This window comes from Phocoena phocoena, chromosome 1 (assembly GCF_963924675.1).
Source record: "Phocoena phocoena chromosome 1, mPhoPho1.1, whole genome shotgun sequence".
Classification (NCBI taxonomy): domain Eukaryota; kingdom Metazoa; phylum Chordata; class Mammalia; order Artiodactyla; family Phocoenidae; genus Phocoena; species Phocoena phocoena.
The window spans coordinates 114568979-114587758 of record NC_089219.1 but is presented as its reverse complement, the minus strand read 5'-3'; the positions used below and the strand labels follow the sequence as shown (position 1 = coordinate 114587758).

The window sequence follows — 18780 nt, the reverse complement described above, 5'->3', positions numbered from 1 at the left end:
GAATTCATAATAAAAATAAAATAAAATCTATTCTCAAATGCCTTCAGCTCAAAATAATTTTTATGCCACAGTGGTAGATTCATCCTCCAGTTACTAACTCTCACACCTTGAAGCTACAAAACTTAGGAAATAAACTCAGATAAGAAAGAGCCACAGTAATGGCTGCAGGAAATAAAGTTAAAAACAAAATCTCCCAACCCAGAAATCCTCTCCACAAAGGTAATAAAGAAAGCAAACACTTTTAGCATTGAAGAAGCATTAAACCATACGCTTAATAATAAACATGCTCATCACAGACAATCCACCAAGAGATTGCAAAGACAGAAAAGGATCTCTCACTCTTATATTGCCAAGGGGATTCAGCCCATTACATACATGTTTTCAAGATTAAACAGTAACTAGTTCTCAAGCAGGAGGACTTGACAGCACCTTTTGTCACACATAGTTTATCCTAAATTTATCATGGTCATTGGCTTTTTTCCAGAGGAGGAATAAACATCTCATATCTTTAGGACTGGAGGTAGTCTTGCATACTGCAACAAGGTACCTACCAAAGGTAAATGCTTACCCTGCCACAGGAATGGGGAGACAGGATCCAGGGGAGCTATCCCCCTAGACATCTGCATTTCAAAAAGATGGCTCCTGGGGCTTCCCTGGTGGCGCAGTGGTTGAGAGTCCGCCTGCCGATGCAGGGGACACGGGTTCGTGCCCCAGTCTGGGAAGATCCCACATGCCGCGGAGTGGCTGGGCCCGTGAGCCATGGCCGCTGAGCCTGCGCGTCCGGAGCCTGTGCTCCGCAGCGCGAGAGGCCACAACAGTGAGAGGCCCGTGTACCGCAAAAAAAAAAAAAAAGTTGGCTCCTTCTTGAGAAAAATGTTCCTGAGTTATGAGACTGGCAAGAGGCTTTTTAGCCATTATAAAGATTCACATACATTTGAAAGAAATTCTGAAAGAAAAAAACAGAGGGAGAAGTTGTTTCCCTTATTTTCAACAGGGAGAATTAAACCTCTTATCTTTAATTTGTATTGATATTTACCCTTACATTCTCCAGCTTCTGTCCATTAATTATTCAAAGATCTTAAGGCCTGATTTTATGCAGGGCCCACATTTTATTTTCATGAAAGAGTATCTTTAGGGTGTGGGGAGTTAGAAGCACCTAGTTCCCAGCACTCATACTCTTTGTAGCTATTTCAATATAATTTTCACTTCAGACAACAGCCTGCTCACCCCTCTCCTACCTACTTCTTGTTGGAAAAACATACTATGGACCCTTTTCCATAACTGCGTAATTGACCCCAATTCCTATACTCCCTCCCTCTACAATCCCTCACCCCACCATATGGCCACGCCACACAAATGCTCATCTAAGAGAGGTGTGTGTAACATGAAGAGCCCAGGTGGGAGGGAGTTCAGGAGGAATCTACTTGAGGACCTGGCCTGTTGGAAAAGGTAAGGGGGTTTGTGAGCCTCCCATCACTGATCTTCTGTGGTGAGTAGGTCCTGCTGGGGTTGCCCTCTGAAAGGTTAGTCTGTTTCTGTAGACCACAGAGCAGTTGCTGCACTCCTGGGTAAGGTGAACACAGCTGGAAAACTTGAAACATGGGGAAACAGCAGCCCTGCCAGGGGGCCTTTCAGAGACTCACCAAAGCTGGGTGCTTCAGTCCACTCCACACAAGCCACTGCAGTGGGGACTGCAGACACCTCCACCTCAGACTCATTTCTCTTCTCCCCAGCTACTGTACCCAAATCCATGATTTCCCTCCAGCCTCCGTGGACCACTGTCTTCCGTGGAGAGAGAGTGAATCTGACTTGCAGTGGATTTCACTTCTATGCACCAGAGAAAATAAAATGGTACCGTTTGTACTCTGGAAGACAACGTCCAAGTGAAACCCAAGGAAACACCCTCGAGGTTCGTGATTCTGGACAGTACATTTGCCAGGCCCCAGGCTCACTCCCGAGTAACCCTGTGCACTTGCTCTTTTCTACAGGTGAGAAAGAAGGTGAATTAGTTAAAACATTGGAAGTGGTTGCAGTACATCTTAGCTCCCTGGATTTTCCAAGAACTGAGGCCCTTCATTCTACTCTAACTTTGATCTTTCAGGTTCATGTCCTCCCTCACTGTCTATAAGTGTTTTTCAAACTACTATTGACATTAGAGTTTAAATGTCTGATATTAATCAACAGACATTCTTACACACACAATTAAAGAAGGAAGTTTTAGTTTTAGGGGATTCAAAAGTGAAGCTGTCTTAGGTCCTGCCTTCCAGGGCTCTACAGCCTCCTTGGGGAGAACTTACGTATACATGAATGTACTAAGCACAAAATAGAAAGTGAAAAGTGCCATAAAATAAGAATTCAGAGGTGGGAAATCTCCAGCCTCAGGGCTTGTGTCTTCACCTGTCTTAGGATATGTCCTTTCTCTATTTCAGAAAATTTAGATCACTCCTCAGGCATTGGTCTATAGGAGCAGGCATTCACTGCATCGTCTCAGAGAGAAAGGATAGAACTAGCCTGTAATCAGAATCTGAAGAGCATGAGAGCTTCATGAGTGGACCGCATTCATGGTCCCTTGACTCTGAATTTGTATCTGTGACCATAAGCCCTCTGCGTAGCGCACTCCAATGCACTGTCACAATTCCCAGTGTATTTCTCCAAGAACTACGTCTTTGACGACTCCCGTTCTGTTATTTGGTGAGCAAGTCGGTGTTGATCTTCTCCGTAATCAATGACGTCAGAGATTCGGTCACACCTCCTCTCAGCTTTTCCTCTCCACATTAGAATCCTTATATTTCTGAATCTGTCCCTGAATGGTTAAAGAGACGTGTTTGGGATTTATTTAGGAATTGTATCTGAAGCAGGTCAACTGATTTGGAAGGAAATGAGTGAGCTTGAGTCAGGAGACTAAATCCTGGGGAAGAAAAAAGGAAGAAAAAAAAAACCTCTGTAATTCAGGATGCACAGAGGAAGGAGTGCCTCAATGACAACGTCTTATCTGTGTGTGGTTTCCAGCCTCCTTCATCCTCCAGGCCCCACATTCTGTGTTTGAAGGTGACGAGTTGATTCTGAGATGCCGGAATAGGGGGAGAGAGAAACTGACTACTCTGAGGTACTTTTGGAATAGAAAAGTTATTTCTGATTCTAATAAAAGCTTGGATCTTCTGATATCACGTGCAAGTTTAAACAACAGTGGCTGTTACCAATGCACTGGATCCTTGGAAAACAATCGTGTATTGAGAACAAGTCTCACAAATATTCGAATTCAAGGTAAACACTTCATTTCATACAAATTTGCTTAGCAATGTCAGGGCAGGGTAAATTGGGCACATCCGCGGGGATCTATGTAAGTGGTGTTTTTTTGGTTTTTGGTTTTTTTGGCTGTGACGCTCAGCTTGTGGGATCTGCTTAGTTCCCTGACCAGGATTGAACCAGGGTCCTCGGCAGTGAAAGCACAGTGTCCTAACCACTGGACCTCCAGGGAATTCCCTATATAAGTTGATATCATAACAAACTCTGGAAATATTTGAGACCACGTCCTCTAAGAGGCAGAGAAAGTGGAACAATTTGACTTAAATAATTCTGGGAAAGAAAAATGTGATAGAGGGGTCAATAAGTTTGTCTTGCTGGGTGTCTGAAGTTTTCCAGAACCGCGAATCCAAGCCTGCCTCATACTGAGAACTTGATTCACCTCTTCTCTCTAGAGCTATTTCCACGTCCAAAGCTGAAAGTCACAGACTCCCAGCCTACAGAGGGGAATTCTGTAAACCTGAGCTGTAAAACACAGCTTCCTCTAGAGCGGTCGGACACTCGGCTTCGCTTTGTCTTCTTCAGAGACCATGGGGTCATCCTCTCAAACTGGAGTACGTCCCCAGAACTCCAGGTCACAGCCATCTGGAGAGAAGACTCAGGATCATACTGGTGTGGGGCCATGACCAGCGGCATCCACAAACGCAGCCTTCCACTTCAGATTGACGTGCAGAGTGAGTGCTGGAGAGCCGGGCAGTGGTGTCTCCCCTGACTGCTCCTTCTGGCCCAGTGAGGGTAGGGACTGCCCAGTACAGATGGATTTTTTCATCCTGACAGAGGCACCAGGCTTAGACTGAGAAGTGAGGTAGATAATAAAAGAAATACAGGATTTCATTTCCACCTCTATTTCTCTAAAAACTTAGTCTTTCTTTGAAATTCTAGCACCTTGAAATGACAGAGGTGATTCATGGAGGCAGATACAAGAGTTGGGCAAAACAAAATGAAAACAAGAAACAAAATTCTCTGCTACTGAATCGACAGATTCTAGGATGTCAGATCTTGGGGCAAACTATTTAGAAGACACATATCCACAGAGGTGGACCCTAACCAGTAACAACAAACAGTGTGATGTGTAAAACAGAAGAGAAGGACATACATACACACAAAGATAAATACAATAAATATCAGCTTGTCTTAGGTACCAAAGCAGGACTTCTGGAAACGGATGTGGTCTAGGTCAGTGTGAGGATAGCCACTATTGTTATTACTTCTCCCAGGTCAAAATAATTCACACTGACAACTAGGAAAGGACATAAAACCCAAATGATTTTTCAGGGAGACCCAATTTTTCTCTCCTGGAGTCTGTGCATCAGGATGGAAAGGTTACTACATTTAATGATACTCTAGGTCCCAAATCCACAGTCTATGAGCTAGAGTGCTAACACCTGCAGAAGAGTATATCTTGAAGTCCCATAAAAAGTGACCCTGTCCAACATCCCAACCCTGTCCTCCTCTCACCATGCCCTCACCTGTTGTCTGTGTTCATACAGGAATCCCCGTGTCTGGAGTGTTCCTGGAGACCCAGCCCCAGGGGGACCCGGTGGTGGAAGGGGAGATACTTGTCCTTGTCTGCTCTGTGGCTGAGGGCACGGGGAACACCACGTTCTCCTGGCACAGAGAGGACACCAGGGAGAGTCTGGGGCAGAAAAGTCAGCGCTCCCAGAGAGCAGAGCTGGAGATCGCTGTTATCAGGGAGAGCCACGCAGGGGGCTACTACTGCACAGCTGACAATGGCTACGGCCTCATCCAGAGCGAGGCGGTGAACGTCTCTGTGAGAAGTAAGTCTTAATCCCCATTGACCTTATTTATTCTCAGATTTCTCAAATTAGGGGTAGGCATAGCCAACACTATCTTTGTGACTCTAATTTTTCTATTTCCATTTTGCCATTTTCCACTGCGATATTCACTTTTTTCCATTAAATATTAATAATTCGGGTTATAAGGAGGTACTACAGAGAGGGAATGCTGGCCAGGGGCCATTTCATCTCTTGGGGATGATTCTGTGTGCCTGTACGCTGATCCATTGTGTGTTGCTCTCAAACAGCAGTCTTCTGTCATTAGCAGTGTTTTAGGGTAGGGTATAGCTCCTTCACCCTAAGCGTCAACTATACTCTCCTTTTGGTAATCCTCCACAGGGCCAAAGACATAAAACATCCCTTTACTCCATTACTGTAGGTCTAAGAGTGTGTCAATACCAACTTGTATGCAGGTCAGGAAACTTACAAGTACCAGGAGCGATTACAGAGCCCCATTATGTCCACAGAGGAGATAAGCCTTCCTTTGGGATAGCACAGTCGTAGCTTATATCTTTACCTTCCTCTGTCTCCAAGGAGTCATACTAGGTCAAGCCAGGTGCTCACTCAGCTCCCCTGGGACTAAAGAAATGGTTTCTATGGGGCTTCAACTCATCCTCTATCTCAGGTTCAGTTGCATCCCAGGCTATCCAATAAAGCTAGTTTTATGGAGGAACTACTGGAAAGCTAGATTTCCCTGCTTTCCTTTACAGTAAAACCCCTTAAAAGAGTTGTCTCTACTCACTCTCTTTACTTCTGTTTTCTCTCAAACCCATCACCTTGAGGCTTGCCTCACTCCAATGGTACTTCTATACCTATTCATCAGATACCCCTTTTAAGGTTTTTTTTTTTCTTTTTACTGGATCCCCATCACATTTTTTAAAAATAAATTTATTTATTTTATTTTTGGCTGCGTTGGGTCTTTGTTGCTGCGTGTGGGCTTTCTCTAGTTGTGGTGAGCAGGGGCTACTCTTCGTTGCGGTATGTGGGCTCCTCATTGCAGTGGCTTCTCTTGTTACAGAGCACGGGATCTAGGCGTGAGGGCTTCAGTAGTTGTGGCACGCGGGCTCAGTAGTTGTGGCTCGCGGGCTCTAGAGCACAGGCTCAGTAGTTGTGGTGCACGGGCTTGATTGCTCTGTGGCACGTGGGATCTTCCCGGACCAGGGCTCGAACCCGTGTCCCCTGCATTGGCAGGCGGATTCTCTAGATCCACCAACTCTAATACACCTGCAAGTCCAGATAGCTCTACCTTCAAAGTATCACCAAAATATGACTAATTCCCACCACTTCCACTGTTACCACCTGATCCAAGCCACCTGGATGATTGCAATAACACTCTGATTTTCTGCTTCACCTGTGGCTCCACACAACCTGTTCTCAACACAGTATCAGAAGGAACTCTCTAAATCATAAATCAGATCATGTTACTCTTCTGCTCAATATCCTCCCATGGCTTCCCATCTCCTTCAGAGGGAGAGCCAATGTCCTCTCAATGTCCCACCAGATCCTGATGATCTGGCTATCCTGCTGTTCTGAGCTGATGGCCGACCACTGTCTCCTCACCTTCTCCACTCTAGCCACCATGGCCCCCTGTCTCTTCTTCGAAACTTCCAGTCACACTCCAACCTCAGGGCCTTTGCACTGCTCTTCCCCAATATCTTCATGCTCATCCCCTCACTTCCTCCAGGACCTTACTCACTTTCTCAATGAGACCTTCCCAGCCACCCTATGTAACATAACAGCTCTTCACCAAGGCCCTCCCTCTCCAAGTCTTGCTTAATTCTTCCTCACAGCATGTGTCACCAACTGCCATGCCATGCAGTCTTTTTCTGTCTCTTTCCACACCTCCCATAGTAGCCTCATAAAGGTAAATCGCTATTTTGACCATATTTTATCCCAAGTGCCTATTCCACTGCTTAGCTCATATTAGGCATTCAATAAATATTTGCTGAATGAATAAGTTTTGCACATATCATTTTTGCTTATCGTAGTCATAATCCTAGAAAATAAAGATATTATCATCTCCATTCTACAGAAAAGGAGTGTGAAACTCAGAAAGGTTTGGTAATTTGCCTATGGTCACAAAGCTTATATCTGGCAGCCCAGATTTGAACCTCGACACAATCTTTAAGCTCAGAGAGACAGAGATCTTTCCCTCTGTCTGACTTGTCATACTTAGCATAATGCCCTCAAGCTTCATTCATGTTGTTGCAGATGGCAGAATTTTCCTTCTTATGGCTGTATAATATTCCATCATATTCACCTTCCATCATGATGGAATATTATATATATATATATATATATGTACCAGATTTTCTTTGTCCATTCATACATCGATGAACACGTAGGTTGCACATGTCTTGGTTATTGTAAATAATGCTGCAATAAACATGGGGATGCAGATATCTCTTCAAGACAGTAATTCCATTTCCTTTGGATATATACGTAGAAGTGGGATTGTTAGATCATATAGTAGTTCTATTTTAAAAAAATTTTTGAGGATCCTACATACTGTTTCCATTGTGGTTGCACAGGTTTACATTCTCACCAACAGTGTACAAGGATTTTCTTCTCTCCACATCCTTACCAACCCTTATTACTAGTCTTCTTTTTTTTTTTTAAGTTATAGGGAATAAAGTTTATTTTGGCAGAGAGTGTTAAACAAAATTAAAGTTGCATACGTTAGTAACATAATTCAACGTCCTCAATTTAGTGTAAGTGTGACACATTTTCAGGCTCCGGACGCGCAGGCTCAGCGGCCATGGCTCATGGGCCTAGCCGCTCTGCAGCATGTGGGATCTTCCCGGACCGGGGCATGAACCCACGTCCCCTGCATCGTCAGGCGGACTCTCAACCACTGCGGCACCAGGGAAGCCCAATTTGACTGTTTTTGCTTATGCTATGATTCTAAACAAACTTTATAAAAAAAGCCATTGTAACAGGTGTGAGGTGCTACCTCACTGTGGTTTTGATTTGCATTTCCCCAATTAATGATGTTGAACACCTTTTCATGAACTTGTTAGTTTTGCATGTCTTCTTTGTAAAAATGTCTATTCAAATCCTTTGTCCATTTTCAAATTGGATTGAGGGTTTTTTTGCTATGGAGTTTTATGACTTCCTTATATTATTATATATTAACCTCTTAACAGATACATGATTTCCATGTATTTTCTCCCATCCTATAGATTGCTTTTTCATTCTGCTGATTATTTCCTTTTCTGTGCAGAAGCTTTTTAATTTGTTGTAGTACTATTTGTGTATTTTCACTTTTGTCGCTTGTGCTTACCGTATCCTATCCAAAAAGTCATTGCCAAGGCTAATGTCAAGGAGATTTTTCCCTATGTTTTCTTCTAGGAGTTTTATGGTTTCAGGTCTTACATTTAAGTCTTTAATACATTTCAAGTTAATTTTTATGAGTTGTATAAGATGGAGGTCCAGTTTCATTCTTTTGCATGTGAATATCAAGTTTCCCCAGCACCATTTATTAAGAGATTATCTTCTCCACTGAGTATTCTTGGCTCTCTTATCCAATATTAGTTGACAGTATATGCATGGGTTTATGACTGGCCTCTTGATTCTGTTCCACTGATTTATGTACCTGTTTTTATGCTAACACCAATTTGTTTTGGTTACTCTAGTTTTGTTATATAGTTTGAAATCAGGAAGTGTGAAGCCTCCAACTTTGTTCTTTTGTTGCAGGATTACTTTGGCTATTTGGTGTCTTTTGTGGTTCCATACAATATATTTTTTTAATTTCTGTAAAAAATGCCATTGGAATCTTGATAGGGATTGCAGTGAATCTGTAGATGACTTATATAGTATGGACATTTTAACAATATTAATTCTTCCAATTCACAAACATGGGATATCTTTCCATATTTGTGTCTTCTTCAATTTTTTTCAACAATATCTTATAGTTTTCAATATACAGGTCTTTCACCTCCTTGGTCAAATTTACTAGTAAGTATTGTATTATTTTTGATGTTATTGAAAATGGGATTGTTTTCTTTATTTCTTCTTTGGGTAATTCATTGTTACATGGATAGAAACACAGCTGATTTTTGTATGTTGATTTGGTATCCTGCAACTGTAGTGAATTTGTTTATTAGCTCTAACAGATTTTTTGTGGAGTCTTTAGGATTTTCTTTATATAAGATCATGTCACCTGCAAACAGAGACAATTCTTCTTCTTCCTTTCCAATTTGGAGGTCTTCTATTATTTTTTTCTTGCCTGATTCCTCTGGTTAGGACTTCTAGAACTATGTTGAATAGGAGTGGTGAGAGAGGACACCCTTGCCTTGGAGAATGGATCCAATGGAAAAATCAGAATTCCCCAACAATTTAGTTTATTCCTTCCATCAGTTTCTTTCCCACCTCCCCTTCAAAGACTCAGGCTTCTATGAGGGAAACTGGTGGCATTTCATTGTGGTGTCCCAATATATTTTTTTAATGGAGAGCAATCTCAGAGTTACTGCTGGTTCAGCTAGTGCCCTAATCAGTGGTGATATTTGCTTTCTTTCTCAGGCAGGCTGCTGTTCCAAAGTTAGGTGCTGCCAAGCCGCTGTTGCATAACATCTTTCCAGATGTCTAGGGGAAATTTCCAAAAGGCCAAAGTACAGAATAGATAGAGAGATAGAGAGGCAGATGTAGATTTTCCCCCAAATATTAATTTCTGAAATGATGTCTGGGGGTCAGTGGAGGGAGCTGTCTACCTTTCTCCCCTTTGCCACAATCCACCCAGGCTCTTGTCTTCTACCCCTTCACAGTGAGTCACTTCCTGTCACATGCAGGCTCAGGGCTGTGCTGCCCACAAGTAGAAACCTGCTTCCTGTGCCACACCAGTCCTAGCCTAGTCCTCAAAGGCCCCCATGAGTCCTCATCTTTTAGATTCTTCCCTCTACCAGGGCTCGAGGCCCCAGCCAAGCTGAGGAAAGGTTCCAGGGCTCCAGGCCCTAGACCCCTCCCGCGGAGGCTCATACAGGCTTTTCCCCTCCAGGCACCCCAGGGAAAAGAAGAGGCCTTGTTGCCGCGGGAACCACTGGGGGGACATTCAGCGTTCTCCTGGCTGTGGCCCTGCTGTTTTACTGCTGGTACCAGAGGAAACTAGGTTTGTGTTCTCTCTTACCTTTTGCTAGAGCCCATGCCCTGTCCCTGCCTCAGACACCCCAGCTCATCCCAACCTCAGTAACAGCCACGCCACCGTTCTCTACCTCACCACCCCAGCGCTCATAGACACACTCATACTCTTCCTTGAAATGGCAGTTTCCTTAATAGGTATCTAGTCTAATTTACAAAGCCTCAAGTGGAAAGGTAGGGAGGAAATAAACATTTTAATGTGAAGTTTCAAAAACTTTAAATGGTTTCCTTGGGTAGTTTCTTTGGTCCAAACAGACTGGTCAACTAGATGCTTCAGCCCACCCTACATCCCCTAGAAGTGGACAATCAAAATAAACTGGAAGCCCCTATGAAGAAATGACTGAGAATGGGAGCTGGCTAATCTTTATCCTTCTTCTTCCTCAGAGACTTGCCAGAGTCAAAGCCTGAAACGAGCACCTTGTGCTCCAATGGCTCTGCTCTCCACAGGTCAGGCCGCTGCCTCCCCCTCTACCTGGTGGAGAGAGTTTCTCCCTGGTGCTATCTGCCATGTGCTTCCAAAGGTTTCTTGCTTTAACCCAGGTCAGGGTAGTTTCAGATGTCAGGAAACCTGGTGCAGAAGACAGGCACAGAAACTTTTTCAGCTCTAGTATAATTACCCATCCTTCATCCCTGTCTTTTAATTTAATTCAATTCAACTCAACTCACCAGATCCTTCTGAGCACCTGCTATGTGCCCTGCACTGGGCTGAATGTAGGGAGCTTTGGACCTTTGACCATGAGTCTCCTTAACGAGCTTGAGACTGAGGTTCCTCTGGGCATAACCACAGATGTTCCTGGAAAGCCATCTACAGCCCCTTACTACTCTGCAAGAAAGACAAATTTGGCTATATTTAGTATTTCCTGAGGTAGATCAACACAGCCTTGAACCTTAATAAGTCTCAAATAATTGCATATTCAACATAGAAATGTGTAGCCCTGTCCCCGGCAAGTTATATGCTTTGTTCAGTTCTTTTTCACATGGTTTTCATGAGAATATGGGACTGGGCCCATGTTTGAAATAACTTTCTGATGACCTCTCTTAGGCAGTGCATGTGTGTGAAATATTTGAGAATGAGCTCCCTCTGCTGACACAATCTGCCTTCGTTTTATTTTGCAGGAGATGGCTCTCTGGGAGACACAACCAGGTGAGGCCTCAGCCTTCTGGTTTCCGAAGAATAAAATGTGCAGAACTGTGGGGCTGCAAGTTTAGGCTAAGTGATTTCTCTGTGTCCCTGTGTCTAGATACTCCCGTTTTCACATTCCTTAAAATGGCCACAATCACGGCTTCCTAGAATCCTTCTAATAGTTTGTATAATGGATTTTGCATGTATTTAGATCAGTTTCTTATTTGAAATTTATCTGAATGGATGATACCAAAGGTTATAGATTTTCTAGGTTGCCGCAGAATATTTCTGGTGCAAATAGTCCTATAGTTAGGCAACGTGTTACTATAACTACGTATAAAATGACTGTTAATTCTAGACTTTCTAGAGGAACCTCAGCTTCTAGGAATCTTCTTTTTGTCCCACATGTGCTCATATACTCATCAGATATTGTGTGTTTAAGTTTGGTTTGGAAAATATGGTCTTCTTCTGTCTGTGTCAGTGCCTCAGTCTTATAGTCAGGGACTTGGAGCATGGATTACGTCTAATTTCTTCTTGAATTGTCCAGATAGAATGCTTTGAGGACACTTCCTCCAGGTGATGAGGCTGGGTTTTTTTAACCAACTGAGAGTGACCATTCTATCTATGAGATCAACATTCCTATGATGTTAGAGACTCTTCTGGCCTTGTTCTGCTGACTTCTCCCCATTCCTTTTTGTCTCTGTCTATCCCACTCTTGTGCATATTATAATGTTCCAAGGATGATCCTGTGTTTCTGTGCCTCGCAGGAGACCCCTGACCCTAGGCCCAGGAGTGTCCTTCCATCCCATGTGCCCTGCCCCAGTGGAGCTGCAGCAGTTGTATGGCAATGGTAAAGATTTCCTGGTAGGAAACTGCTCCCAGCCTGAGCCAGGGGGAGGTACTTTGTTCTGAGGCCTGGCAAAGGCCCCTGGTCTCCCTAAGAATCCCAAACCCAGACATTCACAATAAATAATTGCTTAGGAAGAAGCACCTGCAGCACGCCCCACTGACTGGGACAACTTAGAAAGTGTTGCTTTTTCTGTTCTCAGTGCACCCCAAAGAAAGAGACCTGGTATATTCTCAGATCCAGATTATCCAGCCTGGGGAACAAGGAGAAGGTAAGTCACTGGGGAGAGATTCTTGCTGCAAACTATATTCATTCATTTGACACATATTTACTGAGCACCTCCTATGTGATGGGTACCGCTTTAAGTAAAGGGAGTAAATCAGTGAACAAGGCAGATAAAAATCCCTACAGTGTGATGCTTAGATTCTGAAGAGAGAAGGCAAACACAGAAAACTACATAACATATCTTTGCTGATGATCAGAACAAAAATTAAACATCCTTCTAACAGATATTATAATCATGAAGGTGTATGTACAAAGATTTCCCTTAAGTAATGAATGAATGATTGCAACGCACCTATTATGTGATAAGGATATATATGCATTATAATATAGAAAAATATACATATGTATGTATATGTTTAATTCATATAACAACCCTGTGTAACCAGTATACTGAACAAGCAAGACTCATGACTTAATTACAAAAATCTTCCGTCTCCCACTGTCCGTTTAAACTTTCTTCTGTGAGAGATCTTCTCGGGCACTCTGGATGAAAATTCTGGCAGCCAAAGTCTTTACAAAACATTATCTTAGACAATAGACAGTAGGTGGACACTTTATGTCATAGTCTCTATTAAGTAACTAGAACACCTAGTTTGAAGATGTTAAGCAAAACTTTCCCCTCTCCTAGTTCAGGGAAATTTCAGAATGGAAGCTGGCAGTGGTAGGGATGAGGGGGAGGACGAGGCAGATTTGGCCTCTCTGTTTCTTTGGTTGGCTTCCCCTAATTAGCCTGGAGAAAGAAGTGGGAAAGGAGTTACTTCAGCTGGTATTTTGGAAGCTGGCTTCTGCCTCTCTGGGATGGCAGATGGTTACGCAGGCACTCCCCTGTATAAGGTACATGTGTGGTCTCTTGAGGTTTCCTGCTGGACTCCTCCTTCCTAAAATTCCTTTGGCACAGCTGGTACATTTCTAATTCCAGGAGTTGTTTGTGACTCCTTCATTGGCCTCACCTCCAGTCAATCACATCCAGCTTCCTGCTGCTGGATTCCCTTGGTACCTGGAGGCCCTATTGAACAGGACCCAAGGTGACCATACTCCTGCTTGTTCTGTCTCCCACGTGGACCACATCTGTCCTTGGGGACACCTGGGAATTTCAGGTCCTTGCTGACCCACAGCTTTCTTCCAATCCCACCACCAGTCTTGAGTCAGAACTCTCAACGCTCTAGATAACGGTGTTGAAATATTTTTTATTGTTATCTGCAGTAAGAAGTGCAAATTGTACTGTTAAGCAGTGTGAATGTGCACTCACACACACAAACACACACACAACTGAACTAAAGTTTTAGGAGACAGTACTTAGTGTGATGCACTCTGTTTCCTAATCTACTCATTGATTGTTTTAATCAGCTTTATTGAGGTATAATCGACATACAATATAATTCTCTACGTTTAAACGCACAGTTCAAATTATTTTAGTAAATGCATCCATTCACAGAACCACCACCACAATCACGATGTCGAACATTTCCAACAGCCCAGAAAATCCTTTCATGCCCCTTTGCAGTTAATCTCCCCCCCAGCTCCACCCCTGCCACCCACGGATCTGCCTTCTGTCCTATAGTTTTGCTTTTCTATAATTTCATATAAATGGAATCTTATGTAATGGAATCTTTAGGTCTGGATTCTTTCACTTAACATAATGTTTTGCAATTCATCCATATTCTAGCATATTATAAGTAGTTCACTATTTTTTTTTTTGTCATGTAAAAAGCCATGCACATTTAATGTATACAACTCATGAGTTTGGAGATAAATTAACACCAAGGAAACCATCACCACCATTAAGGCCATAGATATATACATCATCTTCCAAAGTTTCCTTCCACACACTTGATGATGATGATGATGTGTGGTAAGAACACTTAACATAAGATTTACCTTAGCGAACTTTAAGTATACAATAGAATATAGTTAGCTGTAGGCACTATGCTGTATAGTAGATCTCCAGAATTTATTCATCCTTCGTAACTCAAACTTTGTACCTTTTGAGCAATACCTCTAGTCTCCTTTCCCCCAGCCCCTTGGAACCACCGTTCTACTCTCTGCTTCTATGAGTTTGAGAACATACAGTATTTGTGTCTTTCTGTATTTGGCTTATTTTTCTTAGAATAATGTCCTCCAGGTCCATCTGTGTTGTCACAAAAGACAGGATTTCCTTCTTTTTTAAGGTGGAACAATATTCCATTGTGTGTGTGTCTGTGTGTGTCTGTGTGTGTGTCATACTTCCTTTATGCATTCATCCATCAATAAACAGTTAAGTTGTTTCCATATCTTGGTTACCGTGAATAGTGCTATGATCTCTTCAAGATCCTGATTTCAATTCCCTTGGATATGTACTCAGAAGTGGGATTGCTGAATCATATGAGAGTTTTATTTTAAAATTTTTAAGAAACCTCCATACAGTTTTCCATAGTAGCAGTACCAATCTGCACTCCCACCAACAGTGTACCAGAATTTCTTTTTCTCCACATCCTTGTCAACACTCGTTATCTTTTGTCTTTTTGATGATAGCCATCCTAACAGGTGTGAGGTGATATCTCACTGTGGTTTTCATTTGTGTGATTTTTGATGTTGAGAACCTCTTCAATAACTGTTGGCCATTTGTATGTCTTCTTTAGAGAAACATCTATTCAGAACCTTTGCCCATTATAAAACTGGGTTATTGTTATTGTTGTTATTTTAGCTATTGAGTCCTACGAATTCCTTATATATTTTGCATATGAATCCCTTATCTGATATATGGTTTGCAAGTATTTTCTTCCATTTTGTAAGCTGCCTTTTCTACCTGTAGCACCTCTCCAGTATTTTTGTGCCTAGTAGAAATTTCAGTTGTAACGTGATCCTGAACATGGTTTACAAATGAGGTTAAGGACTTTTACAAGGTCACAAGCCAGTAAAAGACTAAGTCTTCTGTTTTGCTATAATATTTGCTTCATATAGTGCCTATTGCTCTATTTGACTAACATGCATCACCTGAACACCTGCTTTGTCTGTTGCTTTGGTTTCTCAGCCATCCCCACTAATCAGGACCTTTTGAATGATAGAACTGCCACCAATTTGATTGGGTTAATTGGGTACATCTTATAGCGTCACCTTGATCAGTTGCTGCTCTTCACACTCTGTCCTTGACATATTTGTCAAAACACCACTGAAGCTGAGCACTCTGTTGGTGGACGAGTTATATTTTAGGCACTTTATGTGTTGATGATCTGTAGCAAGATTTCTTCACCAGTGCCTCAGTGTTTGCATGAAGCCCCTGAAATTTTATGCAAATTTCCATGCATATGTCTATTGTTCTGGGGAGGGAGTACATAGCTTCTATCAGGTCATTGAAAAGATCTGTAAATCCAGAAGGTCTATGGTAAAAATATAATGAAAACAAAAGAGTTCCAGGATGTATCTTTTTTCCCAAGCTCTATCTCTCCATAAAATTACTATATATAGCTCTCATGATTCTACCTTCTCTGAGATTCTTAATTTCTAATATGCAGGATATGACAAATCATACCTGCTAAACTCTTCTCTCACTATGGCTCCATCTCTAAGAAACTTTGGCAATAAAATCAATAACCAGAACATGCTAATGCAAGAGAATTTTTCTCACAGGGCAGACATTTGAAGAGGTCTAGTGGGAACTTGCAGAACAAGCAGGGGTTGGACTTCAAGGTTGTTAAGATGGAAGTTAAGAGAGGCAAGAATTGTAGCTAAGAGAGAAATTATCTCTTAACATCTGGTAAAGGAAGGGAGTGAGATTTCTTTCTGTGGTATTAAGGGAGCCTGAAAAGGACATGCAGAGGGCTGGGTTAAGAAATGGTAAAACAGGGCTTCCCTGGTGACGCAGGGGTTGAGAGTCCACCTGCCGATGCAGGGGACACGGGTTCGTGCCCCGGTCCGGGAAGATCCCACATGCTGCAGAGCGGCTGGGCCCTTGAGCCATGGCCGCTGGACCTGCATGTCCAGAGCCTGTGCTCCGCAACGGGAGAGGCCACAACAGTGAGAGGCCCGCGTACCGCAAAAAAAAAAAAAAAGAAATGGTAAAACAAAGTCACACGTGTTGTCGGACATGTTGGGGGTCGGGGAGGAGAAAACATGACGATCAATGCAAAAGGCCTAGTGACTCCCAGATTCTGGGAAATAAGCTATAAGACTGAGTTCTGAGTGGATCCAATACTCATAGTTCAGTGGTTTCCTTTTCTTCCACAGGAAATACCTTCAGAACATCTCTAGAGGACCAGGTGAGTTTCATTTCCTGACTGTTTTCTCTCCCACTACTGCTTATAGCCCCATACTCCTTCTCCTTCCAGTTCTTCTTCTACCTTTTTTCCACCCCAGCATGCCTCAATTGTCTACTCTGAGGTGAAGACACAGCTCCGAGATGATTCACCTGGAAAGGTCGGCTCTAAAGATGAAGATATCGTGGAAAATTACAAGGATGTCCTACTCATGTGACTTGTCCCTGATCCCAAGACCCAGCTGAGTGCAGTCCTTGAGATCTCTAGAGTGACCAACTAGTTCCAACTTTCCGGTTCTTCTTGCCCATGTGCATTCACTCCCAGGACTTCTGATTCACCCACTCTGATGCCATGATGGGAAAGCCCCTCAAAGACGTCACTGAAATGACCAGGGTCCATGGTTAAAAAAAGAGCCTGTGTACCTGCTCTGAGCCTAACCTAATGTGTTCCCTAGGGTGTGATTTAGGGGAAAGGAATAAGGGGGGAGAAGGACTGCTGCTGAAAAACAGAAGCATAAATTTTGGAGAACTGGGATTTGCATCTAGACAGAAAGGACCAAGTGACTCAGGTCTCTGTTTAATACATCTTCAACAATTCTCCCACTGGGGAATCAGCTGCATCAATTAGTTTCACTATGAGTGGCTGCATGTGTACTTTACAGGTAATGCATAACCCCATCCCTCCTGCTTACACTGTTTACACTGTCAAGATTCAGTTGCAGGCAGAAGAATCCATTCCAAGTGGTTTACTGATAAAGGAATTTAAGTTTATATTAACTATTTTGAAAAATCATTAGAAGACCTGAAGAAGCAGGCTCTAGACTGAGTTTCCAAAAGCAAAAGCTAATTACGTTAATGTTATTAGGGACAAAGATTTTTAACATTGGAGACAAGAAATATAAAATTAAAAAGTTAAGTAGGTAACTTTAAGTAACCCCCCAAACCTAAATTTGAATTGGAAATGTTAGTACAAACTGATGACAAACCCTGTCTTTTTTTTTCAAACCCTGCCTTTTAAAAAAATTATTTATTTCCTAGTTCTGTCCACTGGAAATGTCTAGAAATAATTAACAACTCAATAACAATGAGCACCCATTGCACATGTTGTAGTCTCTAAATACTATTCCCTACTCAAAGGATACAGAGCTGCCTTTCTTGTAGGAGCTGTATCTTTGAGTTATCAAAAAGGTGATGTTAGAATAATTCTTCCAATGGATGAAGAAAGACTGAAAGAAACAGAAAACGACTATTTTGTGTGAACGTTTCATGCTACTGATCAAGTTGACATACAAAAACCAGCCTAATATTATGTGCCTCCTGATGGAAGTATCCAATACCGCCTACAAAGTATTTATGCCTGAAATATCGAAACTGAATCCACTCAAGTCGCTAGGTCTAACTACCCAGTTTACAGGAAATAAATGGGACAAAGGACTATGTTAAATAGCACCATGGGATTGCAATCAGAAAAATCTAAACTATGGAAAAATCCTACAGGACAAATGACCTGGTTTCTTCAACAAACAAATGACTGAAGGAAAGAAGGAAGGAAGGAAAGAGGGAAGACCTATAAATTAAATGAGACTTGAGACATGTCAGTCAAAAAGAATAAGTGAGGCTGGACTCAAACAAATTAAGTTAAAAAGGAATTACTTATGGAATACTAAATGAAATTTGTACATTAATATAAAGAAATTATGTTTGGATAATTTATGTGTTTGAAGAATTTATGTGTTTTGGATATAAATGATAGTATTGTGGCTATGTTTTTATTAAAAAATATTCATTTTTTACTTCATACTGAAGTATTTGTAGATTAAATGATATGCTTTTGTTTGAAATAATCCAGTAATGAGAGGGTGGGCAAGAAGTGGGTAAGGGTATAGATGAAACAAGTTTGGTCATGTGAGCACCGCTTCTGAAGCTGGGTGGTAGGTACGTTACAGGAGGAAGGAGGGTTTATACTGGTCTCTGCTTTTGTATGTTTCAAATTTCCATGATAAAAAGTTAAGCACTCCCAATCTCCCTTACTCTGCTTTACTTTTTTTCTCCACAGCACTTA

At 42.2% G+C, this 18780-nt stretch overlaps 1 protein-coding gene across 1 annotated transcript; it reads left to right on the top strand.

The window, feature by feature from the left end:
* Window positions 1–1750: 1750 nt before the first annotated feature.
* On the top strand, window positions 1751–16936 carry FCRL4 (Fc receptor like 4). Its single transcript, XM_065897376.1, has 10 exons — window positions 1751–1988; window positions 3010–3264; window positions 3699–3977; window positions 4794–5081; window positions 10093–10203; window positions 11349–11376; window positions 12123–12205; window positions 12405–12473; window positions 16691–16722; window positions 16820–16936. Exons 1-10 carry the CDS (start codon window positions 1751–1753, stop codon window positions 16934–16936), a joined length of 1500 nt encoding a protein of 499 aa, XP_065753448.1.
* Window positions 16937–18780: the final 1844 nt, after the last annotated feature.

Excerpts from the sequence above, each read along its gene's own strand:
- FCRL4 (XM_065897376.1), top strand. The coding sequence starts at position 1,751 with ATGATTTCCCTCCAGCCTCCGTGGACCACTGTCTTCCGTGGAGAGAGA. Across the intron at positions 5,082-10,092 it reads GGTGAACGTCTCTGTGAGAA|GCACCCCAGGGAAAAGAAGA; the intron begins GTAAGTCTTAAT and ends TTTCCCCTCCAG. Across the intron at positions 10,204-11,348 it reads CTGGTACCAGAGGAAACTAG|GAGATGGCTCTCTGGGAGAC; the intron begins GTTTGTGTTCTC and ends TTTATTTTGCAG.